This window comes from Brachyhypopomus gauderio, chromosome 3 (genome assembly GCF_052324685.1).
Source record: "Brachyhypopomus gauderio isolate BG-103 chromosome 3, BGAUD_0.2, whole genome shotgun sequence".
In the NCBI taxonomy this organism is placed as follows: domain Eukaryota; kingdom Metazoa; phylum Chordata; class Actinopteri; order Gymnotiformes; family Hypopomidae; genus Brachyhypopomus; species Brachyhypopomus gauderio.
Window position 1 is genome coordinate 29,122,334 of NC_135213.1, and position 22,175 is coordinate 29,144,508.

At 46.6% G+C, this 22,175-nt stretch overlaps 2 protein-coding genes across 5 annotated transcripts; both read left to right on the top strand.

The window, feature by feature from the left end:
• On the top strand, positions 1 to 4,083 carry mylpfb (myosin light chain, phosphorylatable, fast skeletal muscle b). The gene is made up of 6 exons (XM_077000980.1): positions 1 to 154; positions 795 to 890; positions 2,428 to 2,608; positions 2,805 to 2,883; positions 3,005 to 3,053; positions 3,164 to 4,083. Exons 1-6 carry the CDS (start codon positions 152 to 154, stop codon positions 3,263 to 3,265), a joined length of 510 nt encoding a protein of 169 aa, XP_076857095.1. The 5' UTR covers positions 1 to 151; the 3' UTR covers positions 3,266 to 4,083.
• A 4,937-nt stretch (positions 4,084 to 9,020) lies between these two features.
• Positions 9,021 to 15,641, top strand: pgap3 (post-GPI attachment to proteins phospholipase 3). 4 transcript variants are annotated; one of them, XM_077000981.1, is made up of 8 exons: positions 9,023 to 9,499; positions 10,197 to 10,294; positions 10,498 to 10,650; positions 10,936 to 10,998; positions 11,347 to 11,408; positions 13,418 to 13,554; positions 13,673 to 13,877; positions 14,456 to 15,640. In XM_077000981.1, the coding sequence occupies exons 1-8, from the start codon at positions 9,292 to 9,294 to the stop codon at positions 14,517 to 14,519; spliced, it is 990 nt and encodes a 329-aa protein (XP_076857096.1). In that variant the 5' UTR covers positions 9,023 to 9,291; the 3' UTR covers positions 14,520 to 15,640. The 4 variants fall into 4 exon arrangements, 3 of the variants coding, with proteins under 3 accessions (XP_076857098.1, XP_076857097.1, XP_076857096.1); XM_077000982.1 differs by lacking the exon at positions 10,498 to 10,650 and having other exon boundaries at positions 9,022 to 9,499; positions 14,456 to 15,641; XR_013130130.1 differs by lacking the exons at positions 13,418 to 13,554; positions 13,673 to 13,877; positions 14,456 to 15,640 and adding an exon at positions 12,548 to 12,571 and having other exon boundaries at positions 9,021 to 9,499; positions 10,498 to 10,757.
• Positions 15,642 to 22,175: the final 6,534 nt, after the last annotated feature.

Consider the following 22,175-nt stretch of genomic DNA (forward strand, 5'->3'; position numbering starts at 1 on the left):
TCTGTTTCGCTGCCAAACCTGACGGAACGGCTATAGTTAGCCACAGGGTAGTGGTATATAACCCTCCACAGGGACTGCGTTTACATGTCAGTCACAGCAGCTCGGCGCCCGGCTTCTCTCTTCACCATCATACCCAAACCTCCACAGAGACATGGTGAGTGCTGCCCCATCCCTGCACACAACCGGCTGAGACGAGGAGTCACGCCAGCGACCGGGACCAATACAAGAAAACAACATGGTGAAGGAGCTTCAGTAGAATCTGCTCAGGGCTAATAAAGCCCGCGGAAGAGAGCAGCTGTGGAAGCTGGAGTGGGTCTGGTTTGGTGTTACCACAGCAACATGGCAGGTCTCAAAGCTACAGTGGAGTGACTGTGGTGACTTAACTAGAGATCCTTCCTTGAAAGCAGATGGGGACCAAAATGGCTTCAAGGGCCAAGATATCACTTTCTCTGTGCCTGGCCAGATAACATTTACCTTTGTGATGCTGCTCTGCACGTCTGTTATTCTCAGGCAAGGACTAGTAACAGCAATGCCACATTGTCTTAAGAAAGTATAGAGCCTGCGCTACAACATAACTAGCGACTTTAACAATGTGTTTTATACGTCCCACATCTGAATGTTTACAGTATTAGAGAGACCTCGTCTAAGGACATATGTCGGCCAGGACATAACAGGTTCTGGTGTGTTATCAACGTTGGGTTTTGAAGGTTTGGCAAAGGGGTTTGAAGGTTTGGGGGAAGGGTTTTGAAGGTTTGGCAAAGGTTTTGAAGGTCATCCTTTGGCCATGTTTCCAGGCACCCAAGAAGGCCAAGAGGAGACAGCAGGCAGAGGGCGGCAGCTCCAACGTGTTCTCCATGTTTGAGCAGAGCCAGATCCAGGAATACAAGGAGGTGAGAATCCTTTACCATACCATTTCCTCACTTTGCAGCACACATGGGCATAGCTTAGCAGCAGGCCATGCCTCTATCCCATCCACAAGGTCACCAATTCATCACTTAAGCTTATCATTAACATAACCAGAAAGCAGGAAGCACTTGGCGTGTCTATGTGTGGAGGGAACATGGCTAAATGCTGCACAAGCACATGAGCTGAGCCCTCCCTCCACGTATTCTATAGGTGTTGCGTTTGTGCCGGAGTTACTCCATCAGCTCATTAACTTATGTCATAAAAAATAGTGAGATCCAGGGTTAACAGAGCTGAATTTTTTTTACCTGTTTTGGATGATGTCAGCAAGAAAAGCTCCTAACCTTGAGTCTGCTGTTGTTGGCTGTCAGCCCTTTTTCCAGTGGGGTCTGATGACCCCTAGAGAATGTGCTCGTCAACAGCTGGGAGATGCTGACACGTCTTAGTCGCTAACACCATATGACTCCCAGAGCTTTTTTGTGGATGACATACTCTCAGGAAAGCAAGGATAGATCAAAATGGTTCTCCAAATGTGAGGATCACCACATTCACAAGGATTTTGAGAAAGTCTTTTTCCCCACGAGGAATCCTGTTTTCCCCTTGGATCTGTGCATCCAAGCATCTCTTTGGGATCCGCTGGTGTGCAGTGGGGGGAAGATTTGAAACATTTTCAAAACATTTCGTGACTTGTTGAACTATTTGGTAAGGAAGCCTTGAAGGACAAGTAGAAGATGAGTATACGAAGTAGGGCGGTGTCATCCGAGCAGAGAACAGAAGGATGGGGTGGGTGAGGGGCAAAGAAGGGTGATATGGGGCTGGGGCAACAGAAGGGGCGAGTGTAATCGATCCCTTCTCCTTAAATGTCCCCAAAGTCTTGTCGTGAATTCCGAGACCATTTTTGCACCTCAGAAGGACAAGTGTTCAGCAGCTGCCAGGACCCCTGCCGATCTCAGCTGTACTCTCCAGTTTCATGGGGCTCTTAGGCAGAGGAACGTGAAGAGCATGCTGCGCCGTTGGAAGTTCATACTCACGTCAGCAGACTAGCATCAGAACTATCCCCATGGAGGCGTTTGGTGTGTCCTTGTGATCGTGTAAAATGTGCTCATGCTTTACTGCACAAGCTTGACAGGAACAAGCAGGCTGATTGAGAGGTATGACTTCAGAGATGTCACAGTGCACAAACAAGTGTGCTTCACACATGTTTGATGGTGATTGTCATTTAGCTTCACACAGCAAGCGGACTGGCCTGACCAGTACTACAGAAGTGTTAACAAGAAACAACAGTGCATTTCCCTTGGCACCACTTTTCCTGCTGCTTGCCAGGAATAGAAGGAAGAAAGACAGTGAATGTTAGGAATGACATAGACCGGTCCAGGAATGTGAGTTAGACCGGTCCAGGAATGCATTTCTAATCTCAGCATTGTATCAACCAACTACAGATAAACCCAATCAGTGAAATGTAATCATAATTTTCTTTGTGTTAGAATATGGCATAAGTATCTGTCCTGTCTTTGAAACACACAGGCCTTCACGATCATCGACCAGAACAGAGACGGGATTATCAGCAAAGATGACCTGAGGGACGTGCTGGCCTCCATGGGTCAGCTCAACGTGAAGAACGAGGAGCTCGAGGCCATGATCAAGGAGGCCAGCGGCCCCATCAACTTCACCGTGTTCCTCACCATGTTTGGAGAGAAGCTGAAGGGTGAGGCACCTTCTGCCTACTGCATACTACACATTACATAATATAAACCACATACTACATAATACCTACTGCATTTTACACTGCATACTACATAATACCTACTGCATTTTACACTGCATACTACATAATACCTACAGCATAATTTCATAATTTAGCATAATTTCAGTAGTACAGTTGTTCTTGATTACTATTTAAGGTGCTGATCCCGAGGACGTCATCGTGAGCGCTTTCAAAGTCCTGGACCCAGAAGGCACTGGCTCCATCAAGAAGGAATTGTATGTGCATTTCTTGTTTAACCCTGTTTAACCCAGTGCTGTGATCTGGCATGGTCTGGTCGTGATTGTTCATGGTGCTGTTCTGGATGAACATTAATTGGATGTGTTTGTGTCTCCGCAGCCTTGAGGAGCTTCTGACCACCCAGTGCGACAGGTTTAGCGCAGAGGAGGTGTGAATCCCCACACCTAATACACACATTACAAGCTTTTCAGACTTTGATTTTGAATTTATACTTATAGTTTGTAATTGTGCTTCTCTTTGTCTGTAATCCATCTTCAGATGAAGAACCTGTGGGCCGCCTTCCCCCCAGATGTGGCTGGCAACGTCGACTACAAGAACATCTGCTACGTCATCACACACGGAGAGGAGAAGGAGGAGTAAACTCAACCACCTGTCTGACCTCTGACCTCTCACCCCTCACCTCCCTGACGATTATCTCCGATTCCCTCCATGCTCCCTCTCGCCGCATGCCCACTCTTCCTCCCGCTCACACAGCCGATGAAAGACCGGCTCTCTCACTGACCCCCCGAGCCAGAGGGCTGCTGGCGTCTCGGCTGCCTGAATGCGAGCATCAGTGGAGCTAGTGGCAATGCTTTCAATAAAATGTCAGCAAACTACACCCTCTTGCTGGGCTCTATTCCTTTCCATTACTTTAATTTTTTCCCCTTTATCTCCTCCTGATTGGACTCTCAGCACGCTTCATCTCAGCGCCCGCTGAGAAGCAAGGAAGGCCCGTCACCACGGGTGCTGTGATTTGTGCTCTGCGGCTTCTGACTTGAAACAGGTCGGCGTGTCGAGCTCGGTCACCAGGGCTGGTTGTGCAGGCTCTCTGAACACACGGAGTAGTGCTTGAGTGAAACAGAGGGGAGGTGGACGAGGAGGGTGGATGTCTACAATAGAACAACACCCCTCTCTCACTGTCTCCCCTTTACAGGGGGTGGTGGGGGGAAAGGTGAAAAGGGTAACTGACAGGAGAAGAGAGCAGGCTGACGGAGGGAAGATGAGAAAACCAAACAAAAGAGAAGATCTTTGTTTTGGCCTCTTCCCTCCCTCCTTCCCTCCCTCCCTCCCTCCCTCCCTTTCCACAGTGCCATTTCTTCTTGGGTTTTCTTTTACTTTATAATGCTTCACCATTCTGTTAAAAACACTGTAACTAAAAAATCTCCATCTCAAAATAAAGAATTCTTAAGTCTTTCGTACTCTTGTGTCTCTACTGATGTACTTAAGTATTCTGCGATACTGTGATAGTCCAGATAGGATTTTTGATAATACAGTTTTTGTTTTTTATGACTGCTAACAAACATTCCCAATACTTAAGATACTTTTTCAAATCTCTAAACATAGCAATACATCTACCTCATACAAATAGCCAATTAATCAATTAATATCAAAAGCACATTTACTTAACTAAATACCAACTCAAACAAAGTTTTCTCTATATACACCAAGTTTGTTAAAACACAGCTAACCTGGTTCAGTATTCAATCATTCTTTCAAACACTAACGCAGTTTCTCTATTCGAGGGGAATATAAGGTCAATCACTGCACAACCACTGTCAAAAAACTAACAGTTGATGGCATTACAGAAACAGTATTACATGTAATATTTTACTCTCTCCCAGCAGTCATCAGACATTATACAATAACATCTGTTGTTTTCTTATAAATCAGTTTAATTTTACTGTAATCGGCTTGGAATTTTTACGCAAATGTGTGCATTTTTGAGTGATATTTACTGTAACGTATTGTATGGAATGTAGATTAGACAAAAAAGGAGTATGTGACAGTCTTGCAGTAAAGGTGATATTTTATTACGGACATGAAATTGTAGCCTAACTCAAAAAAGAATTACCATAATTGTAAACATAATTAACCATGGTCCCATATGTGTAAAAATACACATATCCAAAAAAAAACTGTAGAAGTGGGAAAAAACAGAACACAAATCTGAACAGTCATATTATGTGTGATCTAAAGCATCTTCAGCATTTGGCCACATGTTTTCATTCACATCACATCTGATGTGGTCCTTTGCTATGCACCTAGGATAAACCCGCTTGGCTTGCCTTATCCACCCCTGGCAGTCTTCAGCTGAAATGTCTCTGTAGCCTGCATCCACTGCATCCAGGAGGGACATTTTCCTGGCAAGTTTTTCCTTGCCACTGCCAACTTTGGCTTGTTCATTAGGGATCTGGACCCATAAGATTGTAAAGCTGCTTTGTGACAACATGTGTTGTAAAAAGCGCTATATAAATAAATATGACTTGACTTGACTTGACATTTGGTCATGTGGCTGATGATCATACACCTTCCACCTCCGGACTGAAAACAAGTCCTCAGTGGGGTTGAGGAAAGGCGAGTAGGGCGGGAGGAAAAGGGACGTCACTCTTGGATGGTCTGCAAACCAGTTTGTGATGACATGAGAGTGGTGGAAGGCTACGTTGTCCCATCACAAATGTCCTCATGTTTCCTCCCACCTGTTCCCTTTCTGCTTGTAGAGTTCATTCAAAAACGAAAGAAGGAGGTCACTGTTATAGGGACCAATCTAGTGTGTCTAATGTGTATTAACCTGTGTATGGTGTGTGAGAAGGTGAGTGGTGTGTATGAATGTGTGTATTGTGTATATGTTGTATATGGTGTGTGCATGGGGTATGAAGGTTTTTATTGTGTGTATGATGTTAATGAAGTTGTGTAGTGTGTATTGTGTGTATGATGTGTATGAAGGTGTGTATTGTGTGTATGAAAGTGTGCACAGTTTGGTGTGTGTGTGAGAGAGTGATTGAGAGTGTGAGAGTGATTGTGTGTGATTGATGGTGTGTATATGGCATGAAAGAAGTGTTTGTGTTTATGCATAGAGTTTATGTGCGTGTGTGTGTGTCTGTGTGTAGGTGAACACCGTCACCTTAGGATTGTGTCTGTGTGGGGTGGGTATGAGTGGGATTGTTGTTGTTGTCCTGCGTGGTGGGCTAGATCCCAGCCTGCTTCTGGGGTCCTGCCTGGTGGGCTAGATCCCAGCCTGCTTCTGGGGACCTGCCTGGTGGGCTAGATCCCAGCCTGCTTCTGGGGTCCTGCCTGGTGGGCTAGATCCCAGCCTGCTTCTGGGGTCCTGCCTGGTGGGCTTGATCCCAGCCTGCTTCTGGGGACCTGCCTGGTGGGCTAGATCCCAGCCTGCTTCTGGGGACCTGCCTGGTGGGCTAGATCCCAGCCTGCTTCTGGGGTCCTGCCTGGTGGGCTAGATCCCAGCCTGCTTCTGGGGTCCTGCCTGGTGGGCTTGATCCCAGCCTGCTTCTGGGGACCTGCCTGGTGGGCTAGATCCCAGCCTGCTTCTGGGGACCTGCCTGGTGGGCTAGATCCCAGCCTGCTTCTGGGGTCCTGCCTGGTGGGCTAGATCCCAGCCTGCTTCTGGGGACCTGCCTGGTGGGCTTGATCCCAGCCTCTGCTAATGCTTTATTCAGACCTTGTCGCTATTCAATCCAGCCTTTTCCAGCCATTGCAGGATTTTTCTATGACAACCACTTCCACTATTTGCTGCTAGTCAGCAACACTATCACAACATGCAATGTACAGTTGCAATAAACAAGACTCATGCAATAATGGCCCTAACCAAACATGAGTGTCTGGTGACATCTACTGATAGGTCTCATAAATGCAGTCAGAGCTGGTCATTACTGTTGATTATAGTGTACTTTCCTTTCCTTAATTCCTGCCTGTATCAAATTAATATCATTAAAACATTGCTAAGCTGTGTGTGTCTGTGTGTGTGTGTGTCTGTGTGTGTGTGTGTGTGTGTGTGTGTGTGTGTGTGTGTGTGTGTGTGTGTGTGTGTGTGTGTGTGTGTGTGTGTGTGTGTGTGTGTGCGTGTGTGTGTGTGAGGGGGGTGGATTAAAGACTGTTAATGCCCATTATTCACACTATTACAGACTACCAAAACCCACTGGATTATCCAAAACCACAGGAAGAATTGGCACAAACATTTACATCCTTAAAATCAGAAAAAGCTTGTGGCCCTGACAGCATCGTAAATGAGATGCTTAAATACATCACACCTGAAGTACAACAGCAATTCTCAGGCTTATAACCCCAGTTCATAGGAGTGGAGACAGACTTCAGAGGCAGCTTCAGAGGCAGCTTCAGAGGCAGCTTCAGAGGCATCTGAGTGAGCAGGAACCTGGGGACTGTGTTTAGCAGTATTCTGGACACAAAGATTGTTCCCTTCCTTCATGAGCACTTTGTAGAATTAGATTGGCTTAGTTCCAAATCACCATACAACTGAGCACATGTACACCCTACAGACCTTAATTAAGTTTACAAAGTGGTGTAGGGATAAAGTCTATGGTGTTATTAAATCAATGTATTTTGGAAACAAATGCAGTGTAAAATCTGACAATAAACATACAGAATTCCTCACTCAGGAGAGAGGAGTGAGACTGAGGCAGAATGAGTCAGACAGACAAGAGAGAGGAGTGAGACTGGGATGCAGCCTCAGTCCAGCATCGTCCATCACTGTTACATAAATGAGTAGGTGGTCCAGTTGGAAGAGTCTTTTTCTCCGGGACCCGAGTTAAATTCTTGCTCTATGCAGATGACCTGGTGTTGCTGTCACCCACCACACAGGGTTACAGCAGCTGGACCTGCTGGAGATCTACTGGCAGAACTGGACCAGCTGGAGAACTACTGCCAGAACTGGACCAGCTGGAGAACTACTGCCAGAACTGGACCTGCTGGAGAACTACTTCCAGAATTGGACCTGCTGGAGATATACTGCCAGAACTGGACCCTGGCAGTAAACCTCAAAAAGACAAATGCCATGATCTTCCAAAAGAAGCCCAGACCTCAGTAGTTCAGACACTAGTTCACTCTGGGCAACACTGCCTTAGAACTCACGAGTACACTTTCCTCAGTCTCACCATTACTGCATAAGGGAGTTTCAGTCTCACCATTACTGCATCAGGGAGTTTCAGTCTCACCATTACTGCATCTGGGAGTTTCTGTCTCACCATTTCTGCATCAGGGAGTTTCAGTCTCACCATTACTGATTTCATCAGCAAGGCAGTGAATGCACTAAAGGAAAAAGCTCACAAAATTCTATATACAATAATGAGGAGCTCCAACAACCCATTTCAATTTGGTCAATTCAACTTCAAATGTTATTTGCTAGTGTACAATATGGGAATGACGTATGGGGTCCACTCAGTCACCATAACTACAGTAGGTGGGACAAATGTCCAATAGGGGCCCTGCATGCAGGACTCTGCTGAATGATTCTTAAAACTCACATAAAAACACCAACAAGTGCATACAGGGCTGAATAAGGTGATTTCCGTTATCAGTGAACATACAAAAAAGATTCCTAAATTTTTGGATGCATCTAAAGACCAGTCCTAGATACACACTAAATCTAAAGACCAGTCCTAGATACACATTGCATCTAAAGAACAGTCCTAGATACACACTAAATCTAAAGACCAGTTCCAGATACACACTGCATCTAAAGACCAGTCCTAGATACACACTGCATCTAAAGACCAGTCCCAGATACACACTGCATTTTAAGTTACTACAGACCCAAGAGCTGAACCCTTAGTGCTCTTGGTCATCTGGCTGTGAGGCGCACTGACCCTATAACTTCTGACACAGACCAGCATCCCACACAAACTATATCAGATTATAAAGCAAAGTAAAATGATCTGTTTAGAACATTGGGACTGTGGAACTAAAACTCAAAGTAAATTAAAATGGATCTAAACAGCGAGTATGAATTGACAGAGTATCTCCTTACTGCCAGAGCTGAGACGGATCCTAACCAAGTATAGGCTCAGTGACCATGGTCCTGCTGTAGAACAGGGCAGATACAGGCAGTCCTGCAGTCCTGCAGTAAAACAGGTGCTGCACAAAGAGGTCTTTGCATGACAAGATGGAGGTGGAGACAGAGATGCACGTTCTCCTTTACTCCTTTAACACACAAATCTGTTAATATTGTTAGTGTTGTGGTTGATAGTGCTTTATTAATGTTATTGATGATATTATTTTTATTTTGTGAAGTTAAATGTAAACATTTTCAGTGCTTTTGCAATTTTGTATTTTATACTGTCATGCCAACAAAGGCGACTTGAGAGAGGGGCGGGGGAGAGCGACATGTACTTCCGGGTGAAACCGAAGTGAACCATCTTGCATGTCATCACTATCTGTAGCTTGTCTGCCTGCAAAATATAGACGTGTATTTCAGGGTGAAGCAAAATCCTCTGCACGTTTACAGTAAATTAATCTGCAGCGCTGTAGTGAACCGCAGTAATGACTGTCATGTCACGGTAATGCCAATATCCGTCGATCTGCTCCAATGGCTTGACACGACGACTCCGCCTCGCTGTGCCTTGCAATTCTTGAGAGGCCGATTCTGAAGCGCTGCCATGGCCTCCGGACTGCACCGCTGCGGCACCGCGGGCCTGCTCGCTCTCACGGCTGCCGTGCTGCTCCTGTCAGCGGCCGCCAATGCCTCTCAGGGCGACAAAGAGCCGGTGTATCGGGACTGCGTGAAGCAGTGCTCCCGGACGAACTGCACCGGGGCGAGGCTGAGGGGCTTCGAGTCCGCTCAGCCGCCGTACATGGCGCTCACAGGTGAGGCGTTTGACAGGTGAGAGGACGAGGACGGGTCCTCGTTAGTGTATGTGTGTGTGTGTGTTAGTTTCGCCTTACAGGTTAGTGACGCTTCTCTGTCTGTCGTACCGTGTAGGACATTCTGTCTTGTGCGCTTCTCGTGTCCACCTCTTCGCGTTCTGTTGTTTAGTAATGTCACTTGGATGTCCAGGTGGGTAGCGAACTAACCATCAGAATGACAATGGTGCGGCATTCAAAACCGGAGACAGCTCCTGTTATTTCTTACGAACGCTTTTACTTTAGAGAAAATATATATATCTACGGTTGAAACGCGCAGGTTTCATCTTTGTGGTAGAAAAGATGTGAGATCTTGCCTAGCAGGATAAGCACCAGACCACCATCACTGGTAGAGCTCAGGTGATTTCACCTCCATGGTGTTCGAGCACGTGCATTAGTGTCACTTGAAATACCTGTTTTTCCTGATAGTGAAGTATTTAATAACCTAAAAACATCAATACATTACTTAAGACTAAGCAATTTAAGATGAAAACATAGGAAATCACTGAAGTATAACTAAGTGACTGATGAAGCCATAAAACAGACTATGTCTTCAATATTTATCTGCTAATTTATCGTTTGGACACGGGCTTCAGTGTTTAAGCTTTTATGGGTGACAGTTTGCAGAATAAATGTGGAGTGAGCTGTTGTTGTCGTGCAGGCTGGACGTGCCGAGACGACTGTCGCTATCAGTGCATGTGGACCACAGTGGGCTTGTACCAGGCTGAGGGGTTCGGGGTTCCTCAGTTCCACGGGAAGGTTTGTGTCACGGTCTCAATGCCACACGACGGTGATGGAAACATCTCGTTCCAGAACCACACATGTAATACTAATGGAGGATCTGTGGTCATTTCTACATGGACTCTTGTATACTGTGCCCCCTATGTTGTGTTGATAGCTGAAACCTCTCCCTTTCTCTCTCTCCCTCTCAAACCCCCCCCTCCCCCCCCCCCTCGATTCAGTGGCCGTTTGTGCGTTTCCTGTGTTTTGAGGAGCCTGCGTCTGCGTTGGCGTCTCTGCTCAACGGTCTGGCCTGTCTGCTCATGCTACTCCGCTATCGCAGTGCCGTGCCACGCCAGTGCCCCATGTACCACACCATCACCGCCTTCTCCCTGGTTAGAGAGAGGCTGTGTGTGTGTGTGTGTGTGTGTGGGCATTGGGTCTGTGTGTGTGTGGCTGCTTTACAAGCAAGAATCGAACTCGCTGATGCAAGCATATGTAGGCTAGTCCACACTCATTCACAGTCTGCTCATTGTCTTCATGTAAAGTCATAGGGTTACATGACATGGAAAACTACAACTGTAGGAACAAGTATCTGTAGTTTAGTATCCAAACAAATGTGAGCAGGTCTGCGGTGTTGCACATGAGAGGTTAGGTTGGTCTGTCTGTCTTCTCTGCAGGTGTCCCTGAATGCCTGGTTCTGGTCTACAGTGTTTCACACCAGAGACACCTATCTAACCGAGGTACTGGACACCCCACACAGAGAGAGTGGGTGCGCTTCAAACTTCGCATCATACTCCGAATGAACAAGTCGAGTCTGTGAAGGCCTTTTCATCACACAGGTGTTGTGTCTGGTGTGTCTAGTAGCAGCCAATCACAGTGAGCCGGTAGTATACTGATAAGTTCCAGGCTTGTCAGAGCGTAGTGTAAGGTCTTGTAGGTTATATAAGCCCTGCTAACTCCTCCCAGACTAATACACTGGGTCCAGGTGTGAAGGGTGACCGTGGAGAAGAGGCGAGAGCGGAACGCTACACTCGTTTGTTAGAACACATGTTGGTTAGACATGTTGGGTGACTGTGTTCTCTTTGCAGAAGATGGACTACTTCTGTGCCTCCGCTGTCATCCTCTACTCCATCTACCTGTGCTGCGTCAGGTGAGCGGGCAGACCTCTCCCCATGTGTGGTCAGGATGGAGGGATGGGAGGGGCAAGCTGGAGGAGGCGGGGTCTCCACGCTGGAGGAGGCGGGGTCTCCACGCTGGAGGAGAAGCTCTGGGCTCCTCTACGTCATTCTGAATGGCTGCAGCAAATTAGATGTTGGAGTAAAATCCTGTGAAGGAGATGAAATGTGTGTGTGTGTGTGTGTTTGTGTGAGAGAGAGGACACTGTGCCAGATTCATAAAACCTCTCCAGATTTAACGCAGCGTGATAATTGCGGCAGTATTTCCTGTTAACGTATCCTCGTTCGTACGATCTGTGAGGTGCTGATGTCTTTTGATCTCATTTGCATATGACGCTGGTGGTTTATAACAGAAGCGCACCGTGATGAGTGTGGTGATCTGTTCTCTAACGATGTTTGGTCATCAGCAACACTGATGATATCACAATGACATCACAATGTTGATATTTCTGATGTGTTTGGAATGAGCTCCACGGCAACCCGAGCAGCTACGGTGGGTGGAGTTTATGAAGACGAAAGTGACGGTGAACCATGAGAAAACAGACACAGAATAGACACAGACTGAGGAGACAGTGTTTTGTGCCTCTGCTATAAAAGAACTGAAATCATCAACACTGTGTCCCCACACAGCTCCCATCTTGGTAAAACTTAAAAATACGATACACGTTTGAGTAATTGGCCATTGGTAAGTCATCTGTGGGCGTAGGTCTTTAATATGTAAGGACTCGTTTACATATTGGTTTTGATTGGCTTTTATCCTGGGCAAAGATTAATTTACCACAGCGATAAGTTGACACTGGTGCGCTAATTATCATGTCAACCATGGTGAATTTCTGAATAAAATTTAAATTCGGTGTCACACATTATGCATGGTAAGCTGTGTGTGTATGCGTTGTGTGTGCCATCATGTTTTATGAGTATAGTGTTGTGTGTGTTAGCTGAGCTGTGTGTGTAATAGGACTCTGTGAGAGGTGTGTATTTGTATATTCACTGAGATAGATATGTGTATATTTACTGAGCTACTTGTTTTTGTGTGTGCATGTATGTATAGTCAGCTAGGTGTGTGTGTTGCAGGACTCTGTGTCTGAGGTGTCCCTGTGTGTGTTTGTTGCAGGACTCTGGGTCTGAGGCGTCCCGGTGTGTGTGTGTTGCAGGACTCTGGGTCTGAGGCGTCCCTGTGTGTGTGTGTGTTGCAGGACTCTGGGTCTGAGGTGTCCCTGTGTGTGTTTGTTGCAGGACTCTGGGTCTGAGGTGTCCCTGTGTGTGTTTGTTGCAGGACTCTGGATCTGAGGTGTCCCTGTGTGTGTTTGTTGCAGGACTCTGGGTCTGAGGCGTCCCTGTGTGTGTGTGTGTGTGTTGCAGGACTCTGGGTCTGAGGTGTCCCTGTGTGTGTGTGTGTTGCAGGACTCTGGGTCTGAGGTGTCCCTGTGTGTGTGTTTGTTGCAGGACTCTGGATCTGAGGTGTCCCTGTGTGTGTTTGTTGCAGGACTCTGGGTCTGAGGCGTCCCTGTGTGTGTGTGTGTGTGTGTGTGTGTGTTGCAGGACTCTGGGTCTGAGGTGTCCCTGTGTGTGTGTTTGTTGCAGGACTCTGGGTCTGAGATGTCCCTGTGTGTGTTTGTTGCAGGACTCTGGGTCTGAGGTGTCCCTGTGTGTGTTTGTTGCAGGACTCTGGGTCTGAGGCGTCCCTGTGTGTGTGTGTTGCAGGACTCTGGGTCTGAGGTGTCCCTGTGTGTGTTGGTTGCAGGACTCTGGGTCTGAGGTGTCCCTGTGTGTGTTGGTTGCAGGACTCTGGGTCTGAGGCGTCCCTGTGTGTGTGTGTTGCAGGACTCTGGGTCTGAGGTGTCCCTGTGTGTGTTGGTTGCAGGACTCTGGGTCTGAGGTGTCCCTGTGTGTGTTGGTTGCAGGACTCTGGGTCTGAGGTGTCCCTGTGTGTGTTTGTTGCAGGACTCTGGGTCTGAGGTGTCCCTGTGTGTGTGTGTTGCAGGACTCTGGGTCTGAGGCGTCCCGGTGTGTCCAGCATGGTTGGAGTCCTGCTCATCTTGGCCTTCACCTCCCACGTCTCCTATCTCACCTTCGTCAGCTTTGACTACGGATACAACATGGCTGCCAACGCCACCATAGGTAGGTACCCCCCCCCCCCCCCCCCACACACACACACACACACACACACACACAAGGCACCTGTGTCCCCTCCTCGTCCCCCTCGTCCCCCTGTAAGGACTGTAATGCTGGTGTGCAGGTATGGTGAACCTGCTGTGGTGGCTGTGCTGGTGCTGGCTCCACCGTCGTGCGCTGCCGTACTGGTGGAAGTGTGGCGTGGTGGTGCTGCTGCTACACGGTCTGGCCCTGCTGGAGCTGCTGGACTTCCCGCCGCTCTTCTGGGTGCTGGACGCCCACGCCGTGTGGCACCTCAGCACCGTGCCAGTCCACTTCCTCTTCTACAGGTACCCCTGCCCCTTCACAACAGCTCGTGAGCAACAGTGACCTGTCTGTGTTTGTGTTTACTTGTTTATCTGTATTTGTCTGTGTTTACTTGTGTTCATCTGTGTATACTCGTGTCTAAACACAGACTCTATATTATTAATACTACATTCAGTATATTACATATATACACAGTTTATATTTTTACTGCTAATACTTTTACTTTTACAGTTATTGAATCCAAACTTTCATTGGTCTTAACGTACATATCAGCCTTATTGTGTATTAGAAGGCCAAAGAACAGTATTAATCATAGCTGCACACAGCAGTGAGTGCGGTCCGTTTCACAGGTGCACACCTTTGGCAGATCGTGTGATATCACACTGATACGTCTTGGACGTGTTTTTCTTTGTTGAGGTTGAGACTGACTACTAGAGTGTCCCCCAAACACTGAAACAAAACAAGTTTTGTTGTATGATGCATGACAGCTGTAGCATATTTTCAACGTATTTATGATTATTTACAGGAATGCTCTCAGGAAGGCAGCATGTCAGTCACTCCTTTCATTTGGCCTTCTCTTGACCTCTTGTGTCCTCTTCAGTTTCCTCATAGATGACAGCCTCCACCTCCTCAACACCGAGAAAATTGGAGTCAAGCTAGAATAGGAGGAGCTGGTCTCAGAGCCCCGCCCCCTCCTGTCATATCCCTCCAATCAGGGCAAGCGGGAGCCGGAGTGGGATGGGTCTCATTCTCCGTGGTTTCCTGCATGACTCCTGTGGCCGAGTTTATGAATTCCATCTGTCTGTTTACAACTTATTTTTTACCAAATTTCTATTGTGGATTTTTTTTGGTTTTGCTTGTTCCTTTGAGTGCCCATCATGTTCAGTTAGAAATCTGATCTTTGCATTCACTGATGTTTGCCTTGAGTAGAATACATCTGGTTTTCATACACCTGTATTGGCACAGTTCACTCTCAGTGAGAGTTTGTTGAAGCATGGCCCACACCTCTAGCATCTGTACATAGTGTCTTAAGAATATCCACAGCCTGCCGTGTGAGGTGTGCGACGTGCGGTTCTGGTGCTGTGTCTGAGAACCAGTGCTAGCGTATGGTGCCTGTCAAACCTCTGAGTCCGGGAGGGCTTCCAGGTCGGTTCAGTGTTGTTGGGTTCTGAGGCCCCCCCCACCCCCAAAGCTCCCCTTGGTGTGTACATCCTCAGGGTGCAGTACTGGCCTTCACCAGCAGAGAGCAGAAGAGGGCCTAGGGAGGTTGAGCAGGTCAGTGAGCCAAAGATTTAGACACTTTCCCAGTGTAGCCAGCGGAAGCTCCTCCACCCTGTTCTGCTTCAACACCTTTATCTTCTTTTATCAGTGGAGAACCTTGAAACCTGAGCACTCTTGTTGAAATATTGTGGAGCTGTGGATGGTGGCCAGACGTGTGGTTTTTCTCCTTCCTTCCTCCTGTTTGGTGAAGCTGGAATGGTAGCAGAAGAGCTGGAGTAGAGGAGTCTGGACATGAAGCCTTCCTCTGTGTTTCTTCCTTTCTTTCCTTTTTTATTGAGGTGCAGATGAGAGTGTATTGCTCACCACACTGTGCATTGTTATTGTATTGTTGTTTTTGCGGTGTTCTTAACGTGAGGTGGTCTACTATGGACAGGGTATCTCACCACTGAGCAGATACATTTCACCGCCTACATTACCTTTGCGTGGGTGTGTGGGTGGGTGTGTGGGTGGGTGTGAGGGCAGGTGCGAGTGTGTGGGGGTGAGGTTGCGTGAGTGTGTGTAGGTGTGTGGGGGGGTGAGTGTATGTAAGGATGGGCATGTGGGGGCAGGTGTGTGTGTGTGTGTGTGTGTGTGTGGGGGGGGGGGGGGGGGGGGGTGTTGCATTTGATTCCTGTGTGTGTTTAGCCTTTCATGGTGACCGTGTAACACTCACCAGTGCAGCTGTGTTCAGTGCATGCTCTGAAGACCTTCCATATCCGAGTCCTACCCGATGTGATGAAGCAGGACACTGAGTCTTGTCTTGATGCCTTAACTAGTCACCAGTTCCTGCATGTTTCAGAAGTAATTCTGTGTGTTTCATCTGTTTAAGTACCGCACAAACCTCCACTTTCTGGTGCCATGTCTGTTCTTTGCCTTTCTTTGTCTGTTCTCTTGCTTGTTCATGGGTGCGTTAGGTACTCACAAATACTCACCAAGGAGAAATCAAACACTTGTGTTTAACAGCCAGACTACTGGCTCTCGTGCACTTTCTGTGCATGTATGTGCGCGCGTGTGTGTGTTTGAGTGAGTAAGACAGTAAGCTGGTGGGTAAATATAGTCTCTCTGAGAGGTTTAAAGTGCTCGAAAGGGAGATGTATATGTAGAAGCAGGGGTCTGTGGTTGCCAGTGATAAAGAAAACCCTCAGAGTCTTGCATTACAGGAGAATCTAAATGATATTCATGTGGAACTCCGGTGCTTGGGGTAATAAACCATGAAAATAAACCACTGAAGGTTGTCCCCAGTTTGTCATGTCGGTTTTCTTACTTTTTTTCATGATATGGTTTGAGAACACCATGATGTCACAGATTGCTAGCACCTGGTACAGCCACACACTCCTGTCAGATGGTCGTAATCTCTCTGGTTGTAATCTAATGGTTCGTCATCTCTCGTGTACATCAACTGGACTGAACACTAGCATGGACGCTTGACCTTCTTGGGTGCTTTTTTGAACTTTGGTGTGACTTTCAGGCATGTGTGAGCTAAAAGTCGATAGGTGAGAGTGTGTTGGTGTGTCCGTGTGTGTTACAGATGTGACCCAGACGTTGGTCTGATGGGAGGATGTGGAGTGTATGCAGTGAGTTGTGTTAAACTGAAGGACCTTTTGTTATTTTCCTACCTTGGCTGTCCGGTCTGGACGTGTCTGATGTTGCACAGGGATCACTGATCACTGCAGTGGCATGTTCACATTTGGCCAGTTCCTTGTGATTTGTTTGCTCTCACTGAGATTGAGGATTGCAGGATTAAAAACTCCCCCAGATGACCTCATTCATGAGCCCTCTGTAGCTAGTACTGGTAGGAAATGCTTTTATCAAACGAATGATTCTTAATGTACCATTTTGAATTCTTCCCCAGACACAGTGGAATTAATTCATTCTTTGATTTCCCCCGATGGGGTGGCTGATGTTAGGACGGTTCAGGCGTTTGGAGATATTCCTGAGCAGCCATGACTTTCTTGTGCATTCCACATCCTTCACTCACACCAGCCTGCAGCAGTCACGAGTGCACAAGGGTAGAGAACACCGTGGACACTGGAGGTCCCCTACAGGGGTTCACTACATTATAACAGAACACCGTGGACACTGGAGGTCCCCTACAGGGGTTCACTACATTAGAGAAGAACACCATGGACTCTGGAGGTCCACTCAAAGGGGTTACCACAAACATCGGAGTCTCACTTTAGTATCCTGACACGTCCACTTCCCCTTGTTCTTGTCAATGTGTTAAACGAGGCCACCCATGTTCTCCCTGTGATTTGCCCTGTGCACATTCATCCTCCTCCCTTTCTCTTCTGGACCCGCCCCTCCCCCTCCCCTCCTCTCTCCCTCGCTCTCTCTCACCCCCCTCCCCAGATAATGCACTTTCCTCTTCTGACACCCTGCACATAGATGTGTGTTGAAGAAGCTTTAAGAAAGAAACAAATAAAACTCTCTTACTGTTTAATGGTGTTTGGCTCATTCATTCTGGAGCACCTCTGCCCCAGCGAAGGCCCGTAGAGAGATGTGCCCCAGACCCCTCCCTGCTCTCTCTGCCCTCCTCGAACTACTCCATGCCAGGCACAGCTCTCGTGTCCATCACTCCAGCGCTGGCTCAACCTCGCCTTGGCTGAAATAAGACTTAGAATGCAGAAGGCAGAGGGAGGGGTTTCCTTGCTGTGGTCTGTGGTGTGCCATGCAGTAGGGGGGTGCTGTCTTTCAGAGGTGCTGGCTGAAATCTGCCGCCCGTCTGTTAACTCCCACATGAGGAAGGGCCTCCCATAGACCCTGCTGTGGGACAGGCAAATGGGGCTGCTATGCTGCTGCTTGACCAGCAGGCCCAGTTCAGTGCCCCCTCCCCTCCAGCAGGCCCAGTTCAGTGCCCCCTCCAGCAGACCCAGTTCAGTGCCCCCTCCCCTCCAGCAGACCCAGTTCAGTGCCCCCTCCCCTCCAGCAGGCCCAGTTCAGTGCCCCCTCCCCTCCAGCAGGCCCAGTTCAGTGCCCCCTCCCCTCCAGCAGGCCCAATTCAGTGCCCCCTCCCCTCCAGCAGGCCCAGTTCAGTGCCCCCTCCCCTCCAGCAGGCCCAGTTCAGTGCCCCCTCCCCTCCAGCAGGCCCAGTTCAGTGCCCCCTCCCCTCCAGCAGGCCCAGTTCAGTGCCCCCTCCCCTCCAGCAGGCCCAGTTCAGTGCCCCCTCCCCTCCAACAGATCCCCCCACCCCCTTCAGCCAGGACTGAAGGGGGTGGGGGGATCTGAAGCGATAGTTTCTGGGACTGCGCTCACAGACGCTACACCCCTGCACCAGCGAGGCCCTCAGGATGACTCATACGCTGTCAAATGAAGGTGTTTTATAGCAGATTGATGGTTGGAATTCCACAGAACCAGTTTAAGAAAAATGAAGAAACATGCTGAATCCTGCATATAATAATTATCTTCATCAGTGTACTGGTGGGATTCAAACCTACAACCTCCTTATACAGTGACATAAAGGAGGGAAATTCCCTTGACCACGTCGTCAGAGTTACAAGTCAATGACGTCAGTCACATCACAAGCTGGTATCCATAATACAATCAAGGGATGAATATATATATATATATATATTTACTAATATATATATATATATATATATATATATATATATATATATATATATATATTAATAAATATACAATAACTGTACAGCTAATCTTACATAAAAATGGGAGAGGCATATTACTATATACAAAATGAATATAAATGACATGATGAAAAAAAATTTCAAATGTTCATCCCATGAGGAGATGGTGTTGAGATTCAAAATGCATCAAGCCTCCGTCTGCAATCGGTGTTCCTCACAGGCTCCATCCCCAGGGGCTAATTGATGGTCTCACAGTTCCTCACAGGCTCCACCCCCAGGGGCTGATTGATGGTCTCACAGTTCCTCACAGGCTCCACCCCCAGGGGCTGATTGATGGTCTCACAGTTCCTCACAGGCTCCACCCCCAGGGGCTGATTGATGGTCTCACAGTTCCTCACAGGCTCCACCTCCAGAGGCTGATTGATGGTCCCTAGTCTCATAAAATGTAAATAACTGACTTCATGTCCCACCTCATTGAAGTATGTTGACGCGGGAAATTTCTCATCCCTGTCTCTGAGAGCACATTTATACTCGCAGATTCTGGTTTGTAACTGGCGTGTAGTTTCACCTACATGAACACAAGTAGATACACCATAAACATGGACAGACTTGTTCTCTTCCCTCAACTCTGAAGTTGTGGTTTGTGTGTGGACAAAACCTAATTTTTCCATTTCTATTCATCCTTTGTATTATTTATACTGGCTTGTCACGTGGCTGATGATGTCATAGACTTGCGACTGATGACGTGGTGTTGGGGATTTCCCTCCTTTGTACAGTGTACAGTACATAAGGGGGTTATGGGTCTCAATCCCATTAGCATCCAGATAAAGACTTATGGGCCAAAACATTTGTGAAGAGTCTATAATATATGTATATTATGCCCATGCTGTCTGTTTATTTTCAACAATTCCCCAGGACCAAAAATTATATTTGACTATATGATGCATTTTAAATGTCCTTTTCATAGTTTAAAAGGTTAATAAGCAGGAGTTTGCTGAAATTAATCAGTTGGATTTATTAAGTAGGATATGGCCTAGTTAAAAATGATCAAATAAGCCCAATTAGCTTTGTGCTGTGGTCCCTCTGTGTATCCAAGGTGGGTTTTCAAACACCTACATAATTCATTATGTCCTCTACTGATTAATGAATTAAACATTTAAAGACCTGCTTTTGAATTGCATTTGTAATTGGGTGATTAGTATGGCTGAATTAGTGATCTGCATTTATCTCATACATTACGTCTATCTTCTGCCAGTCTGTATCTGCCAATGTAATATTTAATTTCCCTTGGTGAATATTAAAGTCTTGAGGAACAAAAACGAAAGGTCAGTTAGTCTGTAAGTATTCCCCTACAATACGAATGCTCCGTGTGCCTACACATACAATATTGAACAACACAGAAAAAATGTACTGGAGCAGGACCCTCACACTGGAGTGGGACACTCTTACTGGAGCAGGACCCACTGGAGCAGGACACTTTCACTGGAGCGGGACCCTTGGTGGTTATGAGTGAGACCCGCGCACGCGTGCAGATACACTGTTGGCCCTGGAGAGTGTGGGAGGTGTCTGAAGAGTTCTGTGTGAATGGAGTTTATTCTTCCTCCGTCTTTTGACTCTCACATACAAACGGGCTTGTGATCCGTATGGGGCAAGACATACCATGCACTGGGCTTAAAACCGCCACAATTCTCACTAAAATGCACCAATGAAATGCCAGTGGGGGGTGGGGCGGATGTGCATGGTGATGACCAAATGTGTTTTAACAATGTTGATATTTCAAAAACTACATGTATATATGATCAAATAAAAAATCAATATATATATATATATATATATATATATATATATATATATATATATATTGATTGATATATATATATATGTGTGTATATATATATATATATATATATATATATATATATATATATATATACACACTGTACATATATAGGTGGGTGAGATTTCAGGATGAGTCTAAAGTGCACTCTAACCTTTAGAGGTGAACTTAATGTGACCTTCTCTAAACCTCTGAATGCACGTGTCCAACTGGTCGGTGTTTCAGTACTTTTGGTACTTCTGCTGTTGTCTAACAAGGAGCTTTATGGCAAAATTCACAACAAGTCTTTGATCCCTGAATCGACCAATAAATGTGCTGGTTCAATTAGAATTGGTATTTAAACAGACCTCCTCATCATGCTGCTCACATTTTGACATCATGAGACAAAGATGAGCAATTGATCAACAGCACCTCTCCATTGTGAGGCTTCAAACAGGATGTTCTCAGACAGACGTGGCCACTGAGTTTAGAGTGTCACAGTGTCATCATCAGTTTGCAACAGAGATACAGAGAGACTGGAAGAGTCACAGAAAGTCATAGAAGTGGATGTCCTTTGGCCACATCCCACTCTGATGACCACTTCATTGGACAGTGCCCTGTGGAACCAGATGATGAAAGCCACACAACTCCAGACACATTTAATGGAGGTGAAGCACCCAAGTTTCATGTCAGACCATTCAAAGCTATTTACATCAGCATGGTCTGTATGCTAGATGACCTGCAAGGGCACCTGACCACACCACCAGGCACAGGTGTCATCGTCTTGCACGGGTCAGGGAGCATTTACGCTGGACGAGGAACCAGTGGGCCTCAGTGCTGTTCACTGATGAAAGTCGATTCATACTGAGCAGAAATGATGACCACCAACGATGTTGGAGACGTCAAGGAGAGCGCTCTTGTCTCCAGATGAGCCTGTGGTGGTGCTACGATCTTCCATTAGCTGCTCGGACTGCAGAGTCTATTGCTGTCTTCAAGTGTAGACTGAAGACTCACCTGTTTGTTGAGTTGAATATCTCAGCAGATAGCACTTGCCGTTGTTCATAAATTGTATGTCTGTCTATGGATATTTGTGCTTCTTGGTAAACGTTTTACTTGCAAAACACTAGGTAATGACACTGACTCCTGTAGTTTAGTAGTAGTCTGACTCAATGGTATCTTGAAATCTGGCCTATCCGTACTATTACCTAGGATGAATTCTGTGATCAGATGCAAAAGCACTTTGTAAGTTGCTCTGGATAAGAATGTTTGCTAAATGCCATAAATGTAAATGTGGTAGTGGCAGTGGTGGACAGTAACTAAGTAAATGTAATTCGTTACTGTACTTAAGTAACATTTCCATGTATCTGTACTTTACTCAAGTACTTTTATTTGGTAAGACTTTATACTTTTACTTCACTACATTTCAAAGCGAAAATTTGTACTTTTCACTTCGTTACATTTACAGAAACATCTCGTTCCTTTTTCATTTTTAAATAAACGTTTAATTAAATACCGAAAGGTAAAAGTGTACCATGTCACAGACTATAACCAATCAGCGCTCAGTAAGAGATTAAGATTTGTACGCTAAATGGCTGAGTATCTGACATGGCTGCGACAGATGTCTTCCCCCAACACCCCGGCCTTATTTAGCCGAAGTG